The sequence below is a fragment of the Pituophis catenifer genome, unplaced genomic scaffold, assembly GCF_029215685.1.
Source record: "Pituophis catenifer annectens isolate HBS135680 unplaced genomic scaffold, rPitCat1.0.hap2 SCAF_1, whole genome shotgun sequence".
In the NCBI taxonomy this organism is placed as follows: domain Eukaryota; kingdom Metazoa; phylum Chordata; class Lepidosauria; order Squamata; family Colubridae; genus Pituophis; species Pituophis catenifer.
In genome coordinates this window covers 292491745-292513396 of record NW_027256881.1, presented here as the reverse complement: position 1 = coordinate 292513396, position 21652 = coordinate 292491745, and the positions used below count along the sequence as shown (strand labels likewise).

Below are 21652 nucleotides of genomic sequence, written 5' to 3'. Positions count from 1 at the left end.
AAAACAAAACCCAGAACAAATATAATGCAAAATTGATTTAAAAGCTTTGTTTGCTCATCATTTTGAAACACTGTTCAAAATGTAAAGACTGAAATTATGCATTTCCATGATCAAGTTTTAAAACCTGTGAGGATGAATATGTCTGTTTTCCAGTAGGCAAGTAGCAAGCTTCTTGTGTGCTTCATCATTCAGTTTTCATTATCCATTGTAGCAACTAACATACTCTTGACTGTAATAGAGCACGTCGGATGGCAATATCCAGAACTTTTTTAAAATTCTCATAAGATTTTGTTATTGGAAGCTGTAAACAGTTAAGGTCTCTCTTTCCGATGGGATATTTTATATGCAGAAACATAACTGAAGGGTCAGGTTCAAAGCCAATGGGTGGAATACTGCGGATGCCAGTTGCAAATACTAAAATATCCTCTAGAGTTACAGATGACTCACCACCTACACCAAGAAATATGAAGATTGTTTTGAAAAAGCCATTGTAGTTAATCAAAATGTCACATTAGTTAAGAAGATACAGATGAAATGGAATAGCATTTTGACTTCAGGAAATTGTAACTGCAAATATAATGTTAAATAAAAGTGCAAAACAAGCCTTTCTCCACCAATAATGCAACCTGATGTCTTATTTTACAGGTACAAATATATTTCAAAAGTTCCAAATTCTAGAAGTAGGCAATATCCCATTTTCTTACCTTCTGTTTCCTGTAAATAACCCATCCAGAAATCAAGACATCTGGCCTTGTCTGCTCCTGATAGACACTGAATTGTAAACAGATCACCAAGAAGTTTTGCTGAGAGTTTCTCGGGTTTGTGACATAATATGCTACAGAATGCATCAGGATTCATTTGTATTTTTTCCAGAACACCAAGTGTTTTCAAACCTTGTCTAAAGCTTTTGGGGAAATGGAGAGAGAGAGAGAGAGAGAGATGCAAAGAAAGAAACTGCTATGAGTCTTTAGTGCTTTTTTTTTTTTTTTTAAATAAAAAGAACCTTGAGGACACTACCAAATTTATTTCAGATTTTTTATTTTAAAGCAAAAACGTACTAGCTCTGTTAGCAAGAGGATTTAAAATTATGCTTACTGAAATGATTCCTGTGATTGCTTCAACTAGAAAGGCAAACTCACATATTCTTACTCATAGCTGGTATTGATTCTTTATCATTCCACCCATATAATAATAATAATAATAATAATAATAATAATAATAATAATAATAATAATAATAATAATCAACTTTATTGTCATTGTATGTGTATACACACTATACACATACAACGAAATTTACTTAACACTCAAAGACCAGGTCCAAATATGTTCCAAATCTATTAAAATCTCTTGAAATATACTAGAAAGCTTCATAACCTTTTGCTTGAACAACTTATGATTGTTGAAACGATCCTCAAATGATTTCCAAGTGTTGAGTTACAGAGCTTTTTTTTTTAACCTACTCCACATTTTACTAAAATTATTAATTTTTTAATACGACTTGATTAAAGAGAAAAAACAATTTGGTGAAAATAACTAAGACATAATGATCAATCATATTTTAATGTACACCCACAGGACATCACATAATATTTTATTGCAAAACAGTTGAAATGATTCTTAATTAGTTAAAAATTCAAAAATGATAGGAATGATTTCCACAGCAAGCAAACCTTTCAAATGGTAAAAGAGTTCTTTTGATGACATGGTGATTCAGAATCTCATTCACCAATATATTCTTATCACGTAGTGCTGTTACAGGTTTCAAACATCCAATAGAAGCAAGATAGTCAGAACAATCACTTATTGCCGATTCTAAGCTGCTCAGTGTTGTGGCAGATTTTATCTTTAGAAGAAAATTAAGCATATTTGCACCATTAATGAGCCATTCAAGTTAATATATTCCCTTGGAACAACCTGTTCCGTTCCTCCCACCATACCTCCCCAGGCCTGTCACCACCATAATACTCTGCTTCATCCCATCTCCCCAATGGCAATCCCATCCCCAAATGTAGATCCCCCCAAGTCTCAAGGCCAAAGATCTCCCACTGTCTTCTACAATCATCCCTGGGGAGGGAAGCAAGCTACCCTTAGGCACTTTAACTTCATTAGTTCTGTGTCATAATGATACCCAGTAACCACCTTCCATTCCACCACTAGCATTCACAGGGGATCCCAGTCCTATTGCTCTCACCAATTGGCAGAGAGCTTCCTTTTCATTCATCTCCCGTCAAGTCCTCTTTTGGCTCTCACCCAGAGGGGAAATCAGTCCTCAGTCCACACTTGGAAACCAATAGGCCAACAGTCAAATCACATAGCCATCAGACACAGTTAAGAACCCACATTAGGTCTTATCTTGTGGCGATGGAAGCGGCGAAGCGGGATCATTTCACCGCTCTCATTGCATCTGCAGAAAACCACCCAGTGGCCCTGTTTAGAGTGACCCGCTCTCTTCTTAATCAGGGAACGAGGGAAGACCTCTTACAGGGCAGAGCTGAGGATTTTGTACAGTTTCTGCAAGATAAAATCGCTCAGATCTGGATTGGATTGGACTCTGACTGGGCAGAATCCATCCAGGAGACTGGGGTAAGTCTTGGGAGTAGTATCTGGGTTGAGTTTGACCCTGTTTCCGTCGATGAAGTGGACAGGATTGTGGGTAGACTGGGTGCCTCCACGTGTTTGTTGGATCCGTGTCCCTCCTGGCTTGTTTCGGCTGCCCGGGAGGTGACTGGGGACTGGATCCAGGCAATTGTCAACACTTCCTTGAGGGAGGGGGGTCTTCCCTGCCTCTCTAAAAGAGGCGGTGGTTCGACCCCTCCTCAAGAAGCCTGCCCTGGATCCAGACTCACTTAATAACTATCGGCCTGTCTCCAACCTTTGCTTTATAACGAAGGCTGTTGAGTCCGTGGTGGCGCAACAGCTCCCACAGTTCCTGGAGGAAAGAGAGTTCCTAGACCCGTAACAATCGGGGTTCCGGCGTGGGCACAGCATGGAAACGGCATTGGTCGCTCTGGTGAATGATCTCTGGCGGTCCCAGGATGGAGGTTGTTCCTCCATCCTGGTCCTCTCAGCGGCTTTCGATACCATCAACCATGGTATCTTACTGCAGCGATTTGGGGGTAGGAGGCACTGTCTTACAGTGGTTCTCCTCCTACCCCTCAGGTCGCTCGCAGTTTGTATGGGGGGGGGCAGAGGTCCACCCCGAGGCTCCTAACCTGTGGTGTGCCTTAGGGGTCAGTTCTCCCCCCCTACTCTTTAACATCTATATGAAGCCGCTGGGTGAGATCATTTGAGGTGAGGTATCATCAATATGCTGATGATACTCAGTTATACATCTCCACCACGGACCACCCTGGGGATGCCCTTTCCGTGATGTCCCGATGCCTGGAGGCGGTACAGGCCTGGATGGGTAGGAACAGGCTCAGACTCAACCCCTTCAAGACTGAGTGGCTGTGGATGCCGGCACCTCGTGTTCTAGAGGTCCCATCACTTTTGATGGGGGGGAAGTATTTTCTCCCGTTGAAAGGGCCCGCAACTTGGGTGTCCTCCTGGATTCCCGGCTGTCGCTGGAAGACCATCTGATGGCCGTGACCAGGGGGGCTTTCGCGCAGGTTTGCCTGGTGCGCCAGTTGCGCCCTTTCCTAGACCGAGAAGACCTTCTCACAGTCACTCATGCCCTAGTTTCTTCTCACTTGGATTACTGCAACTCCCTCTACATGGGGCTACCCTTGAGGTGCACCCAGAGGCTCCAGTTGGTCAAGAATGTGGCCGCGCTGGTTGTTACAGGAGCTCCCCGTTACTCCCGCGTAACACCTCTCCTAAGCGAGCTGCACTGGTTACCAGTGGTCCTCCAGATCCGCTTCAAGGTGCTGGTACTTACCTATAAAGCCCTACATGGCTTAGGTCTGGGATATTTGCAGGACCATCTCCTGCCCGCCTCCCACCGTCCTGTCTGCTCACACAGGGGTGCCCTCCTCAGGGTACTGTCGACCAGACAATGTCAGCTGGCGACGTCCAGGGGTAGAGCGTTCTCTGTGGGTGCTCCTGCCCTCTAAATGAGTTACCCACTGAGCTCCGGACGGCCCCTGATCTCTGCTCCTTCCGTCGAGGCCTAAAGTCTTGGCTGTTTCAACAAATGGGCTGATTCTGATTCTTGGGTTTTATTATTTATTTGTCTCTGTTTTAATTGGTTTTTAATTAGGATTTTCCTTTATTATTGTATGTTTTTTAACTTGTGTTTGCCGCCCTGAGTCCTTTGAGAGAAGGGCGGCATATAAATATTTGTAAATAAATAAATAAATAAATAAATAAATAAATAAATAAATAAATAAATAAATAAGTAAGATGAAAGCTACTTTGACATGATCTACAGTTGCTTTCTTCTTCCTTGGGGCTACCAGGAGAGTAAGCAAAATGATCTCCATAGTAGAGGAGGTAAACAATAGTCTTCCACTTTACTGTAACACCTTTCTGCCACCCTCATATCTCTAAAGACATCAGCACCCATCAGTGATAAACAGATGGTGCAGGAAGGAGCCATGCCCACAACCACTGTTCACAAGTGCAGCTGGTATAACAAATATGGCCAGCAGAACAGAACAAATACAATCCATCCCCCAGTGAGACCGGAACAGGTCCCTGAAGAGCAGACCGAGCTTGTGTGAAAAAAACACTGTCATGTTGAAAAAACTATGGCCAAATCCACAGATGCATCTCAGTTTGGTAGGCAAGACGAGTGCTGCAGAGTGGTTCATCCTGCAATGTGATCCTTCAGTCTGAACAAGTCCAAAAATAGCCCAAGCAGGTCTACAACTTCCACTTAGGTAAGTGCCACCTCACTCAAAAACATCCTTCAACACACCACAACACACAATCACGATGACAGCCCCTCTGTGACTCTCTCTCCTCTTTCTTACTGGAAGTTTATATATCCTACTGTCTTACAGAGCAATTGCTCACCTTCTTAATTGCCTGCAAAACGCCTATATCAGCAACATCTTCTACTGTTGGCTTCACATTTTCTGTGCCATAGACGAGGCAGTGAAACAAGGTTTTAGAAAAGAAGCTAGGAGATGAACCTCCATGAACCAGAGAAATTGCAATCATTTTTCCTGCTTCATAATATAAGTCATCTTTAAGAGCTGCAAGTACAAATGGTGTATTACACTTACTGAATACAACTGATAGAAACTTGTTTTAGTATGAGAAACAGGTTAAACCAAAATCCATTCCATTCCCTGCTAGTCAGAACTGAACAGGTTTCTTGGATGAGAAGCAAAATGTTTTCAAACTAAAACTAAAAAAGTCTGGTTGCCTTTTGAAAAACACGTTTGGAACAACCATGTCTTGGATGATTGCGAATCTGCATGGACATTTAGACCAAAACATAGTATTCTTTTTTCTACATCATTAGTTAGAATTAAAAGCCTATTAGGCCAAAAAATGGCTCTTTCATTTCTTCTGAGAATTAGATATATGATTTGTTTGTGAACTTGGACATTCAGTTTAGAATCTGAGAATGTAATCAACAAGAACAGTATCATTTCTGAAATTTCATTTGTTATATTTATGATTTATGATATTTATGATGATTCTTTTTAATGTGTGCCCTTTGCTTCTTAAAGTTATTACACAGTTCACTAGTATTCTCTGTTGATAGTTAGAAATTCTGTTCTGAATCCTTAAATACCCCATCAATATATTTCATTCAATAAAACCCATATTAACTATTTAGGCATATATAGGAGGAAGAAAAACAGTTCTGTTTGAGCTCTAACTTCTTTAATTCCTTTTGTTACTGCATACCCCCAAACCATTATAAGAAATGTGTTTTTAAAACCTGGAAACTATCCAGAAAAAAATTGTAATTTAGCATGAGCTGAGGTCAATAGAGGAAATTAAACTACAAGTACAGTAGCCTTGGTTGCTTAATGACTATTTGAAGTTACAAGACACTCAGAAAAAAATATTTACAACCTCTCCTTGAAGATATAACTGCCACCCCACTCCCCGGTGATGTAGTAGTATTTTCGGTGCTTGACAACCTATTGCCAATTATGACTTTAAGTATCCTGTGTTCATGCACAATTGATTACCATTTGCAATCTTCTCTGCTGGCTTCCCCAGAAAGTCAATGGGGAAGCCAGCAGGGAAGATTACAAGCTGCTGCCACCAGTGGAAGGATTTCCCCTCTGTGGGGAACTTCTGTGGGGGCTGGATAAACAATAATCTTTGGGATACAAACTTTCCTCCAGCCCAGCATTGGATTTCTCCCCTCCTCCCACTGGGAAGAACTGAGTTTCTTTCCAGTCTTTCTACTATTCAGAAACCTTGTGTCCATTAGCCTCCTAGCCAGAAACTAGCAAGCATTACATTTTTGAACAGTAAAAAGGCTCATTCAAGCCTTTCTTACCTTCAAAAACATTTTTTTTGCAATTGTTCTGAATGGTACGAAAGAATTTTTAAAATGAGTCACACCAATTCCAGAGTATCGGGAATAATTAAAACAATATGAAATAAGACAGTATTTATCTTAAACTTGAGACAAAACTTACAATAAATTCTGTTTGTTTTGTAGTTAGGCCAAACATCTTAAAATATCACCATTTTAAGATATTCTAACAGTTAATATTAGAATAAAGGCTCCTACCTCTGCCACCATTATTTATGTCTAAACATAGCTAGCAATCAAAGCTGCATCCCCTTCCTGGTGTAAATTCCAAATATTTACCATGTCAAGCTTACCTTGGGAATCAAAGGACAAATTCTTTGAGTGGCCCCCTTCAAATAATGATGAATTCTGAAGATGAAGCATCAGCAATTGAAAAAAATCTTCCTTTGATGAGCAACAGAGATCCACCTCTATTTTATTCCTGCAGTTCATATACTTTACTTCAATAGTGTTAGCAGGATTGAAGTTCCGCTTCTGAAATCCTTTGAGAGCACTCTCCCAGATATTTTGTCTGATGATATTCAATCTTGTTGGTTTGGTATTAATCTGTAATCTTAATTCCCTCAGAATTTTGGAGACTTCTCTTTTCTGCATTCCAAGTTGCCTATATGAATAGCAAAGCATTTATTTAGGAACTTCCGCAATAATTCTGATGGCAGTATTTTATATAAAATTATGTCTAAAATTATTTAATCATTATAATAATGGCCTAATTTTAGATAGAGAAGCCAAAGGATTATTCTGCATCCTAATCTGAGACATTTATTAAAGTATCTAAAATCACATTTCTATTGAGATAGCAAATGTGGGTTGTGGTATAGGTTGTAACAGAAAGTCTTGAATAGAATTCTGATTATGTAATACTTCTATTAATAGAAGTATATCTCTTTATACCTCTTGAAAATGCACTGGAGAGTAATCTTCTTGGTAGTCACTTCCAAATATTTGTTGGAGTGAAATACTTCACTTCTACAACTAAGATCACTGGAACGTAATCCTGTCTCGTAATGTAAGATCCTGTCTATCTACATGTCCATTTAGATTCAAAGCCTATATCACCAATTTTGAAACAATGTGCAGGATCCTAAAAGCTAAAATTGTATTTATTATTATTTTAAGGTACCCAGTATTAGAAGGCAAACTATTTTTAAAAACCAAACTAGTAGAGCCAGATGAGTCCAACCAAAAATAATGGGAAAGTGTTGCAAGAGAGAGTGGCATTCAATGATAGCTTCCATATACCCTCTCTGTTTTCCTGGGCCCAATTCTGAGGTATGGTTGGAGCATGCTCTCTCTTAAAATATTGAATATTTTTTTATTTGTCAACTTGGTTGATCTCTCTATGAATGGAAGGAATCTTGGGGGATAAAAGAATTCAAAAGCTATTTGCAATATGATCTAAAGAAAAGTTATGCAAAGTACCCAACTCCCCTTGTTTTTTTTAAACTCAGTCATTAAATGTAACTCTGTTAACTTACATTTTTTTAAAAGACAAATTCCTTACTGAAGGACTGATGAAGGCAGATGGGGATAAATATCTGTTATTAGAAGAGGGAAGATCAAGTTGTGAACACGGAGTAAAACCACTGGAGCACACCATCTTTGGGGACCTGAAGGGAAAAAGAACATCCCCAAGAATAACTTAATTTTTACTCAAGTTACAGATTTTTTTTACAAATCAAAAGCTGAAAACATACAAGTTCAAGCATATATATTTAATTTCAAGCCTACTTTGAAGGCAGTTCTTCATAATCCAAATAGTTCTATCTATAATATATGAAGCATTAAAGGCTAGATTTTTTTTTTTTAAAAAATGACGTTAAATGAATTATGCTGGTTACATAGAAAAGCTTGTTAATATTGCATAAATGTTTACAGATTCCTTACAGATAAGAGCTCTCAGTTGCTGAGAGAGCAACCTTTCTGATGGCTAAAAAAAGCTGCTTTAAACAATTTCTAAGAGATGCATGGAATTCACCATAAAATGCTTGTTTTTAGCTTACAACATACATTCTGGTTAGTTATAATTTAGCAAAATACAGATATGCAAGAAAATAGCTTGAGCACAAATCTTTGGATGATTTTGATGCAGTACAACCGACAGTGTTGTTTAACTCAAAACTGCAACTTATCTTCTATTATATTCGACAATTTCATGAAATATGGTTTGAATTTAACATTTTTTAGGATTAGTTTCAAATATTTACTATAGATCAGGGGTGTCAAACTCAAGGACCACGGGCTGGATCTAACCTGTGATGTGGTTTGATCCGGTCCATGGGGCTGTCCTGGAAAATGTAACGGGCTGGCCTGCGTCGCTTTGGCCCAGTCTACTGGGGTCACTTCGGCCTGTCTACCCAATGCAAAGAGGAAACATGCCAGCAGTTTGGGGAATGGCATCAAGCTGGCCATGCCTGCCAAGTTGGCCACGCCCAGTGAGTGGCATCAAACTGGCCACGCCTACCCAGCCAGCTACGCATACCCGGCCCCAAGGTCAACCACAACCCTGATGCAGCCCTCAATGAAATTGAGTTTGACACCCCTGCTATAGATTGTCAGTATGAGTGACATAACAGTATAAATTAAGAAAATAAAAGCATCAAGTTCTTGTTATGGTTATGTAGGAAAGTAAAAAGAAATGAATGTGTATGAACTCACTGTAGCACATTTCAGCTTATTTATATCATAGTCAACTTTGACTAGCATAAGTGCAACCTGTGGGTAATATTATTGTTGTTCTTATATTCTTACTTTTGTACACGTTAAGATGATGCACGTGTTTCTATCTATTTTAATCACAACCACCAACCTGTGAAACAAGGTTGGGCTGACAGCCAAAGTCATGTAGCTGGTTGCTATACCTAGGAGAGGACTAGATAATGATCTCCTAGTTTTTAATCCAGCACTTAACTACTACATCAAACTGGTCCTCTAAACTTTTTCACATGCTTGTGAGAAGATGGAAATCACATGCCTGATATGGATGCCAAGGTGGGATCCTGGAGACTGTCTAGGGTATTTGGGTGATGGATCTTCCATCAGATTGTCTCCATCTGCTTTTTCTGGCATACTCAAGGAACGCTTTCGCCATTTCTGAGCACTTCCTGTATAACAAAGTAATCAAATGTGGGTTTCCCCCCATAAATTATTAACAGCTTTCAGTTAATTCAAGCAGTGGGTTCTTACCATTTGATTTGGCAAGGATGGTCCTACATTCAATGCATTCCCAGTTTAGCTCCAAGCTTGTTAGTGAGGAGCACGCCAAATGAGTTCCACTAGAACCACAATATTGACAGCGTTTTATTTCCCATTTGCTAAAAGGAAGGAAAAATGTATTATTAATTATAACAATAACTTTAAATCAGCCAAGCTACATAGGCAGTATCATTCTTTCTGAAAAGGAATTAGATTACACATTTATTGGGATGTAACAAAATACGAGAGTGAAAAACTAATAGCATTTTAAATTATTCTAGGCTGCCTTTCTATCGGGAAATGAATGTATTGATACTTAATGCAACTGTTCTACTACATTTCGTTCTGCAATGCACTATTATTGAATAACTGCTAAGAAATAGGCTGACATACATTACAAATAAGAAGAACTGTCACAGAAAAAGCTATAGCAACAAACAATCACAAACCCTTTAGAGTCTAATCTATGGGCAACTCAATCCTACAGATAATCTATGCTGTCATCCTTAAAAGCTTTCTGAAAAAGCCAAATGTTCATCATTTGACAGAAAGCTGTTAACAATGAAGCTTCAATGGAAAGTGACAAGAAAGCCTTCCCCAGACTTCCCATTAACTTCAAAGGGTAGCATATAGATGAAGATCCTTCATCTTTATCTGACTGCAGATAGGCATATACTTATACTTCTTTTAAAACATAACTTTTTCATAATTATTGATTATAATAAAAAGAATTGTTCAACATTTCAAAGAAACAATGAGTTTGCCAAATACAATAAATTTGATGCAGTGATTAATAAGCTGGTCTAGAAACCAGGAGACTGTGAATTCTAGTCCCATCTTAGGAACGGAAGCCAGCTGGGTGACCTTGGGCCAGTCACTTTTTCTCAGTACAACTCACTTCACCAGGTTGTTATTGTGGAGAAAGTAGGAGGAGGAATAAATATTATATATGTTCCCTGCCTTGATTTTTTAATTCTAATTTTGTGTTTGCTACAGTTGAAAAACTACAAAGATATTAGACATGAATGGTGACAAAGACCGCATATATTACTACCTATCAGGCTCATTGTAGTCTCTTCCATTTTTGCAAAGGCATCTTTTAATATCACAACGTTGGTAACGTTGAAGAAGTTCTTGATAGGCATTCTGTTCTAGTTCCCACGAGGCATCCCTGGAATCATTTAAACATTTATTAGAATGCTTTAATTCTGCAGTTTAGCTTTTCTTGTTAAACAAGCTATAACAGCAAAATACAACATAAAAATGCACTCACACAATATAATAAGATAATACACATTTAAATGTATTAAATGTAATTTAAATCACTTACTTTTCTGGAATATGGATGCCCATTCTTAACATTTCATTCTGAAATTTTTCTTTATTATTACATACAGGACATCTAAAGAAATATACCCCTGCACTGAGAGCTTGACGCTAAATCCAAGAGAAAAATAAAGAATGATCAATAAAACTTATTTACTTCACACAGAAACAACTAAATTACTTTGAAAATTAAGGCATAATATCTGTAAGAACAAATAAATGATGCAGGTATAAAAAAAATTCCATTTCCTTTAAATTTTGCAAAAACTAACTACAAGGGATGAATGAAAAGTAATGCCTTCAATGACACCAACAGATGGCGATACTAATGAACTAAAACCTCTAACATGTTCTTTAACATATGTCCTTTCACTTCAGTTGGTAGAAGATCGCTGTGAGAAAAGGTTGCCTTAATATTGTTCATTCTTTGAAATGGAAGACTGTGAATACTCATCAGTGAGCTTTAAGCAACACTCCATGTAATTTCTGACTAAAGTAGTCCCCTCCTGGGACTTTCATTGCAGAATGTGGGGTTTTTATGGTGATGACTGCATTGACATTACTGTGTGCTGCTGGATTAAAAAAAAATGGTGAACAGGAAAGATTATCTTTGCGTGATCAGAATGAAGTGGACAATTAAGATAACATGAAAAATGCTACTGAATTGGTTAAAGGCAACTGGCAGATTATTCAAAGGGACACTGCTCTCAAGCTTATCATTTAATTTAGCAGGAACATGTGGGTCACGTTACCAATGTATTTCAATATACTGTAGTATCAGAAGGTTGGGCAAGATGAGTTGCAGATTATGGGCAATTTTCAAGAGTTGAAATTTGCCATCAATTGTTGTCATGCTAAGAGAATGAAGGTGATGACTTTTTTTTCATAACATTGTGACAGCCAATGAAACAAGAATTTATCCTGATAATCCAGAAATGAAGTATTAGTCCATGGAATATTATCACAAAGCTACACCTGTAGAAAAAAAAATCAAAATCCCAGTTTGGCAGGAGAACATATGGCTACAGTTTTATGACACAGATTACTTTTAATTTGGCACCGCTTATGAGCTCAAAAGTACTTCACTACAATACACAAAATTCTGAAATAACAATTTAACCAGAATTCGGAAGCACAAGAAGAAAATTTTGTTGCATCATGTGAACGGTAGGCCTCATAGCTCATGAGCCACTCAAGAGGCAATTGTGAAGCTGGATGTTACCACCTTACCCTATTTGCCATACAGTTCAGACTTGGCATCATGCGACTTCCATTTTTCCCCAAATTGAAGGAATACCTTTATGGGCATCTGTTTGAGTCAAATGAAGAAATGGAAAGGACTGTCATGACCTGGTTGAAGAGACAAAGTATGGAGTTCTTTCGTGACAGCTTTCAGAAGCTTGTCCATCGTTGGCATAAGGATATAGTGAATGATGGTGATTATAAACGTAAACGTAGGTAACAAAAGAGCTCATTTCAAAGATTATTTTCCTATTTCATTTATTAAAATATCATCATATGAATTAAAGTTATGGAGATGTAGACATTACTTTTCATTGCAACCTTGTAGATCAAGTTTTTTAAGAGTTTCCTGGACCAAGTCATAAATTGATTTCTGTTTCACTTCCAACCTACTCTGAATACAGACATACTTAACAATAACAATTTACAGATTTTGTTTTTAGTAGTAAAAAAGAACTTCTGCTATGTCAATCCAGACATACCTGCAAGCATTCCCTATGAAACCAAGCATTTTTACAGCATGGACTTGTCAAAATGTTGTATGTAGGTCCTTGTTCAACCAACTCCAAACATATTGTACATTGTGATGATCCTTTATAATTAGAAAGACGTTTTTGAGTGGGTCGGTGTTTCCAACAATATGACCTTAAATCAGAGAGGTAGAATTACATAGAATCACATCACTTAAAAAAACTAGAATTGTTACTCAGGTAAATCATGTACTTTAGAAAAAGATATTCTCAGATGAAGCTGTAAGGACCAATTTGCTTTCATATTAACTGAAGTTAATGTGATATTATTAAGTGGAACTTTGCAATTTTAGAAAAAAAATAGTTTCAGTACTTTTGAAATAGTTCTGAAATAATGAAGCAAAATAAACTTACGGAAAAGTTTCTCTGAATTGGAAAAGACATCCTCTCTCTATTCCACAAGGAAAGTGGTAGCTTCGTTTGCATCTGGATGCTATACAACCAATTGAAGCACCTTTTTTCTTACAGATAGCACATTTCTAAAAAAAGGCCATATTAAATAATTGTAACTAAGAAAACTTCACCATAATACTTATAGATCTAATCTAAGATCTTTTGGAAATTTCACACTAATCTGTAATGAATTTAAATATTTTAAATAATTTAAATATTTTTGTCTTTTATTACCATTTATAGAAAAGTTCTATAAAACACTGGTATAGTGAAATCATTCATCACTGATAGTCAAATTTCAACCAATTTTATTTTTTGCCGAAGACAATTTTTAATAAATTATTAAATTCATAAATGTAATATACCTACCTACATTCTAATCTTAATATAAATTGTTTAATACATTATCAACTCCTATAACTGGCAAACACTCACTATTTCAAATAAACCATTTTTCCCCATTTCATTACCTACAAACAATATTCCTATAAATTCTATTGCCTAGCCAATCCAGAATATCACCGTCTGATGTTTTGTTTTCAAGAATGTGATCCCATAAAATAAAAAGTATTTCCTCTTTTATATTAACCTTTAGTTTGTTATTCCCTCTCAGCCCTAATCAACATCAGGCTTTGCAGCAAACCAGTTGATAAACAAATGCCCATCAAATCACAACTTGGTAACTTGTAGTTAAGTAGGTGAAAGCAATCCCCAAACAAGTAGAGCCGGTAAATGTGCAGAACACTACTGTTGTTGCTATTCTGAACACCTATTTTAATCAATAGATTTTATGAAACTAAGCCACAATACTGAAGTTAAATTAAATACTTAATGGTTGTTAGTCTGTCTAGCTTAATCTCATCTCAATTTGCTGTTCCCTCTTCAAATGGGTTCCCAAAAGTATGGCAGATCAGCGTATTACAGCAAGGATACACGCAAGAAGAAAGTGAAGTATACCACTACTTAAATCTTATTCCAACCAGTCTTTCACAATTTTTTTATCCTGGAGGAACCCTTGAAATAATTTTCAGGCCTCTCAGAACTTCTACACGAAAATTACAAAAAATATAAACATTTCACAATAAAATTCTCCTCTAATCTACGTTTCACCATCTTCATAACCTTAGCAAAGCAGAGATTGACAACAGAGCCATAGCACTAAACATTCCCATTGCATTGTGTGGCATGCAACATTTAATTTTTTTAAAAAAATAAAATTATCATCTTTCTTAACCCAGTTAAGAAAGGCTGTTCTAAACCTTTGTATGAAAGTTCATTTTGCAGGAAACTATAAATCTGCTTTGGACATATCTAAGGCAAAGAAGTGATTAATTCAGTTGGTTCAAAAGTAATACTGTTCTAGTTGTATAGCTGAGAACAAAATATTCCTTTTTTCTTTTTCAACCAAAATAGCTTAATTACATCTGTTACTGCTAATGTGAGCTTAGGATATATTTAAATTTATGAATATTTATAACTCCTTGGAACAGATTCATTATTCAAAATCTCTTACCAATCTTGCAGCTCGATTAATTTCTTTTTGGATATCTTCAGGTAAAAAACCATAAAAGCCTTCTTCATCTTCACCTCTCTGCCAAATCCCACTTGACATTAACTATAATAAATTTAATGATGAATTAAATCAAGTGACATTCCAGACATATCTGCATTAACTTTTCACCATAAGAAAGCATGTAATTTAATCATTACTGAGGTTTACCTGCAGTATAATTATATGTGATTTTCAGCAAATTATTGAATCATGTTTGCAATATATTTGTCCTCGCAAATATGGCAATAAAAGTTGCCATTTATTCAGCACAGGTAGTCCCCACTTAGCAACTGCAATTGGGAGCCTCAAATATGCATCAGTTATAAACTGAAAAGTCATGTGACTTAATATATCAGTTTCCATTCTGGTTGTTAACAAATCGCCACAAGTAGTTAAGTGCAATGTCACATGACTGCAACTCCTGCTTGTCTTCCCCATTTACTTTGCTTGTCAGAAATCGACTGTGAAAGTCGTAAATGGCAATTATGTGACCATGGGATGCTGTGACTGTTGCAGATGCCTGAATCATGATCATCTGACCATGGGGACATATGAAAGCTGTAGCTTTGAGGATTGTTTGTACTGTAAATCTCCTTGTCCAGTACCATTGTAGGTTCAAATGGTCACTGAATGAATGGCCAGTAAGCGAGGACTACCAGTACACCTTTTTGTATTTGGTCCACATTTCCCAGCCAACCAAAAAAATATAAAGGATTAGAACAAGTTCAGATAGTTATGGCAATACTTGCTTCTAAGGAAATATAGACATGATTTGATAACAATTCCCACTGTTTGCAAAGAGGTTCACTATCAATTGTAAAGCTAGCATTGCAACTTTATTGTATAAAATGATATGCAGATCTTTTGCCACTTTCTAGTGGGATAGTTTTGAATATTTAGTGTGGCATAATTTTAATTTTGTAATTGCTTTCTATTTAACTTTTTTATGTTCTGTAAGCTACCCAGTCACCCCATTGGGAAGATGGCCTGCATATAAATAAACAAATAAAAGATCTTTGGTAATTCTTCATCCTAAAAATAAGTTTAAGTTTTCTCTGCTTCAGCACAGTATTTGTTGCCGAGAATCTTTGCATGGTTCTGTTCTCTCATTCGCAATGAATTCAGAATACACCTGCATCCTTTTTGACCTTTCACATGGCACATTTGCACATGGAGCTTTGGCATTATTCCTGTAGTGGGGTTGTACCCCTTTGTTCCCAGGCTCAAGTTTGTTGTGTCATTCCCTTACCTCTTCTTTAAGGCACATTTTCTTTTGTCTGAGGATATCTCTTCAGCCAGGAATAACATGTATTCAGGTAACAATGTGGATTGCCTAATACTATGTATGGCCAGTAATTGGCTGAATGTGAATAGCAACCTTAAACTGAATTCAGAGAAAACAGAGGTGCCTATTGTGAAGGGTGACATTTCTCAACAAAAGTGGCAGATGATCCATGTTTTTAATGATATTAAAAACAATTCTCCATTGTCAGAAAGACTGTGCATAGTTTGAGAGTATTTCAAGATTCACATTTCTCTTGAATTTCCTAGATTGAAACAAGGAACAACCAAACATTACATCAAGGTTATGCACGTACCTGTACTCCATTTAGTTACTAATTTGAAAGGAAATTGAACTCAACACATATTTATGATTCAATTTTGTTACATAGACATATATTATAACCCAGATATCATAAGAGCAGCCTGTAAATTATCTAACTTTCCAATAGACTCCCAAAATTCTTTGGGGGCAGCAAGAAGTACTTACCACACAGTAATAATGAACAGTGAGATTACAGTCTTCAAAGGTCCTTTTTTCCCCATATTTTTCAGGACAGTCATCAGCCCGTTGACAGAATTCACAGGCTAAAAGATAAAAATAATGTTATGTGGACACTATGAAGTTCTACTGGTATTTGGACATATAACAAGGTAATCAGAACATCATGCAATAGTTTAGCATATTTTACAGATTTCTCTGAACTATTAAGACAAGTAAATTGTAGTAATTACAACCCCAGAAATTACTTCTGACTGCATTCATAAACAAAGCCACTTGGAAATTTAGCAAATTTATATGGTTGCATATATTAACCAATTAACACCAGGTAGTCAACAAAACATGAATAATGAAATAAAAAATAGAATAAGCATCAATCTATTTAAAATAGTTGAGACTCCTCACAGATTCTCTATAAAGAATCTCAAGTATTTTCTGTCAGTATACCAAGATACACATATTAGGCTCTAGAAGAAAGTTGATTCAATGGATGATGGAAAAGCTTTCTGGAAGGCATGTTTCCCATGACACTGTTTCACAGAAGGTATATGGAACGTGCCCACCATACAGATGGTGTGCTGTGATGGGCTGAACCACTGGAGACAGGCAGGCCCTCAAGTTCTTGGTTCTATACCATATATGGCTTTGAAAGTGACAAGACACCTTGAATTATACCTAGAAATTTACCAGAAGCCAGTGCAGCTCATGTAGCTGTTCTCCACTGCTACCAAATGAATTCAAGGTCAGCCCTATACAGAGTGGATTGCAATAATTCATCAGGAAATGGCTAAGGCCTCAATGACTATGAACAGTGCCTCCAGATCTAGAAATGGATGTAACTAGGGTACAAAATGGTTTTGTGCAAGGGGCCTCCTGGGCATAGTTGCCATCTGCTCCAGAGAGATCTGTGGCTCCAGCAGGACTCTCAGGCTGCACATCCACTCTGTCTGTGGTCCAGCTGAAGGGAGCTCTTGAACCTCCTGCCATTTAGTCTTGCTAGAACTGAGGAAAAAAAACACCCTCTTCTTCCCCATCCAGATCTTTCAAATAAGTCTACCACCGTCTTAACAGCCTTCTCAAGAAAGAACAGCTTGGAGAACTACCAGGACTGTATATCTTTGATCAAGAACAAGACATAGTTACTGATCTGGAGAACTTAGTATTAAACTTTATTAATCCAATTAGAATTCAAAACATTAACACTGCAGTGTTTGTATAGTCATTAAAAATGCAATGATTAGTAATAATTACTACTGTGCTTGATTGTAAAAACACCCCAAAGCACATGTTTAAATTATATCAGTTCTTTTGTCACCAAGGTTACTAAGTACAGGAAAGGACAGAAAGAGTTTAGTGTTCTCCAATCTAGGAACCATATAATTTCCATAAATCCCAACCAGCATGGCTATTGCAGACTAATTGAAGGCACCAGGCTAGAAGCGACATTAATTAAATCAAACATAAATAGTTAAAAACACTTACATAGATTCTGGAAGCATCCAATAATGTTCTTACTCATTCTAGTGTTCTCCATTCAACTAAGTCATATGAGAGAAAAAAAATCAGTTGCTATGTGATATTAAACTTTTAGTCTTTGAATTATCTAAACCTCTACAGTTTCAATTAAAAACAAACTACATGGTAAGAAAAATAAAGAATTGCTCAATATATCCATCCATCCATCCATCCATCCATCCATCCATCCATCTATCTATCTATCTATCTATCTCAATATATATCTATATCTATATCTATATCTATCTATCTATCTATCTATCTATCTATCTATCTATCTATCTATCTATTTATCTATATCAACTGCAACATGAAATGTGGCTTTGCTTTTGATCAGTAACTTATAGAACTTTTTCATTACAACTAATTATTTATAGCAACAGTACAATTTAGCATAAAGCTGAAAGTCAGAAATGCAAATACAGTCTGTTTTTGGTTACACAAAATTACCTGGAAAAAAAAAATAAGGTATTCTTTGCTGTTCTTTTGTCTCTGCAAATTTGTGGACAGTCCTGCATTCAGTCTTCATCCAGATAAGAAAGATGATGAGGAGCAAAAGAAGAAAAAGACAGAGCAAACAAGAAAGGGAAGGAGGGGTAGGGGAGGGGAGTAGAGTAGAGGGGAGTTAAATGTTTTATATCAAATGAACAAGCAAGGAGGCAAATGAGACAATAGATCATAAAGGCTAATTAGGTCACAAAGGTATTTCTCTGAGGTATTACAGTTGTCATCCAACCATTCAAGTTAGGGATCTCATAAGTCAATAGGTTATATAAAGCAAAGTAGCAAACCCTATTGGAATATAATACTAAGTGTCAAATCCAAACTACACTTTTAAAAGGACCCAAAGAACTGGAAAATAATTAAGTGAATAAAGGAAAATTATGAAGTTAAATTATATTATTCTGCAGAATAATATAATTTTCCCTAGCGATGTTAACTTATGCTACATTTTGTGCTATGTGTTTGGAGATAGAGTTTTTAAATAAAACAATTTATTCTTGTCAACTGAAAATAAAATAAATGAATTTGCAGTAGTATCTTTTACCACCTCAAATACTTTAATGTGAGAAAATAAGACAACTTCTATTGGTTGAGGAATATAATATACATGCAACAACTTCAATATTTGTATAGGGAACACATGTAAGGTTCTTATCTTGGTTAAAACTGTAAATCAGATGGAATCTGTATTCTTCTTGAAAACGGGAATACAGAGGTGTCTACAGAAGCAGGCAAAAGCCCTATCTCAGTATTTCAAATAATTTCCAGTCCCATATTTGAGAGTTATCCCCCAATTCCCAGAGCACCTTTTCTAGAAATACAGAAGAAAAAAAAATATAACCCCCCTCCCACACTTTCAAAATAAGTGTCCTGTTACTAGTCAGTATTCCACTAATAAAAAATAACATAATTGGTGTTTGAGAAAAATAATAAACCATTTATTTTCCCATGATTATTTTGAATACAGTACTAATGCAGTATTGATGAACATGCAATTTGTATTTAGTTTATAAATCTTTCAAAGAAAATAAGAGGCTTTGGAAAGTTAATTAGTGGGTCTATACAATAAGTTAATAAGCAAGAATGAACAAATTTTAAAAGTTTGCATACACACACACAGAGATGAATTCTAGGATTTTTCCTTTTTGTTCATTCATGAGCCTGGTCTGCTTTTTTGCATACATTACAGAAAAAGGTACATATTTCATTTATTTATGATCTCCAAGGCAAATCTTCAGCTCAATAATAACTGACTGTGACTTTTCAAAGTACTCACAAAATTTAAAGCTGTTTTCCTATAAGCTTGTGTAAATGATAGGGGTCTTGTGTTCTCCGCCTTGACTGAATCTGATCACCAATCTTGCTCCATTTGCACTCTTTAAGGATTAGAAAAACACAATGATTATTTATCTGAAAATAATATTCTTTATTAGTAGTAAAAATCTTATAAAGTAAAATGTTAGTACCCCTATGAATCAAAAATAATACTCAAAAGAATCTGATTCTACGGTATATGTCAGCCTTCTACCACCTGAACATTCTTCAGATGTTTGGACATCTATTTTTATAATTCTTAGCAGTTACCAAGGTGGTTGGAAATTTTAGAAGTCCATACACAATTAAAGTTATTCTATGGTGTTTTTAACTGCTGTTAGTTGCCTGGTCCCTACAAGCCCTACTATGCTGCCTCATCATGATGGTGGGTGTTCCTGGCAAAAATCTGTGAAGAACATATATTCTCAGTTTGATGACCCAAGGTGTAGAGATTATCCCAGCTATCCAGCAAAAGCAAACAGGTACCTGTGCTAAGCATTAACAAAATAGGAAGATGTTGGATGCAGATTATCACTTTAGCAGCAATGGCAAAGGCATTATTCATACTGTGAGAGAAGGCAATGGCAAACTATTCTTATATTTTTACTAAACATCACATGGATAGAAAATGATTGACAATTCACGGAGAAAATCTATATGGTTGCTAAGAGTCAACAACTTCTTGATGGAATATATTCAATCAATCAATTGTCCAGTCACATATTTGAGATGGGCAGTCATATAAATTGAAATATAAACAAATAAATTTGATGGCTTCATTTCATAAAACCGCAGCTGGTATGTATAAGGCCAACTTGACGTATTTATTAGATTAAATATATTTCATTGGTGAGAAAAGGGTTTGGACAGCCCATTCTGAAGAACTAAGGAATTATCCAGTGAAATATGCTTGGCCACACACTAAACCAACTTCAATTAGAAAAAGAAGAATTTCATTCCAATAGCAAATAAACAGAATATTAAATAATACATGTCTGCGCAATTCAAGTATTTAACTATTTCTTCTTTGGTGGATGATTTCAAATTACAAGTAACCTTACTTCTTCTGGTGCCTCTAAAGAGATTCTTTTCCCAGTAAGGTCCTCTGGTATTCAGGGTAGACAAGTTCCAAGTACTTGAACAGTGATATCATCTGTACAGATAGAATTCCCTGGAATTTTAACTCATTTGGGACTATCATGGAGTGTAGAAATTACCATACACTCTTAATTATCTTTAATCACCTCTCTCAAAGAAGAAATTTGTAGGATACTGTTACACTATGATCTTCCACATTTCTATGTGCAGAGATATGGAAAACTGAATTATCCACTGGCAAATGTGATTTCTGTATTAGGGCTATAATGATAGAAACAGGCACAATAGTGCTTTTAACATGAGAAAAACTTCGTCGAAGTGTTAAAGTGACCATATCCTTTGCATGCCTCATGTTCTTGTTTCAAAAGCTGACCATAGTTGCTTCCAATGCTGTACACACAGACTAACCAGGAAGCCTTACCAATCCTTATCATGCCAATGTGCTTTACAAAGCATCTTTCTGGAACCTTTTGCACATATACTGCAAGTTCAATTTACCTGACCTCAATTGATGGATTTTACATGGGAAGAAATGTTCCACAAAGATTAATTACATTTAAACAAATTACAAACAAATTATAAATGTAATATCATTTATAAAATATCATTTATAAAAAAATCATTTGATATTTTATTAATATCATTTATAAAAAAAAATCTAAAATTGTGCAAATGAAACAAATTATTGCAACTAACCTACTTTTCAATTAAATAATCATCTGGAAATAATGGCATCGAATTAATTTACTA

At 36.3% G+C, this 21652-nt stretch overlaps 1 protein-coding gene across 1 annotated transcript; it reads right to left on the bottom strand.

The window, feature by feature from the left end:
* Nucleotides 1–214: 214 nt before the first annotated feature.
* Nucleotides 215–18499, bottom strand: G2E3 (G2/M-phase specific E3 ubiquitin protein ligase). Its single transcript, XM_070931367.1, has 16 exons — nucleotides 18437–18499; nucleotides 17954–18009; nucleotides 16460–16557; nucleotides 14650–14751; nucleotides 13098–13222; nucleotides 12696–12858; nucleotides 10976–11082; nucleotides 10700–10816; nucleotides 9637–9764; nucleotides 9425–9554; nucleotides 7929–8060; nucleotides 6744–7054; nucleotides 4959–5140; nucleotides 1673–1845; nucleotides 705–904; nucleotides 215–450 (listed from the first exon to the last, which is right to left on the bottom strand). The coding sequence occupies exons 2-16, from the start codon at nucleotides 18003–18005 to the stop codon at nucleotides 215–217; spliced, it is 2256 nt and encodes a 751-aa protein (XP_070787468.1). The 5' UTR covers nucleotides 18006–18009; nucleotides 18437–18499.
* Between the last annotated feature and the right edge of the window lie 3153 nt (nucleotides 18500–21652).

What these genes read in the sequence shown, in the direction of transcription:
- G2E3 (XM_070931367.1), bottom strand. Translation starts at nt 18,005, where the DNA reads ATGGAGAACACTAGAATGAGTAAGAACATTATTGGATGCTTCCAGAAT. An exon ending in TTTGTCCTTTGATTCCCAAG is followed by an intron (nt 5,141 to 6,743) that starts GTAAGCTTGACA and finishes TTGTACTTGCAG; the next exon opens with CTCTTAAAGATGACTTATAT. An exon ending in TTTTGCAGGCAATTAAGAAG is followed by an intron (nt 1,846 to 4,958) that starts GTGAGCAATTGC and finishes TTTCTTCTAAAG; the next exon opens with ATAAAATCTGCCACAACACT.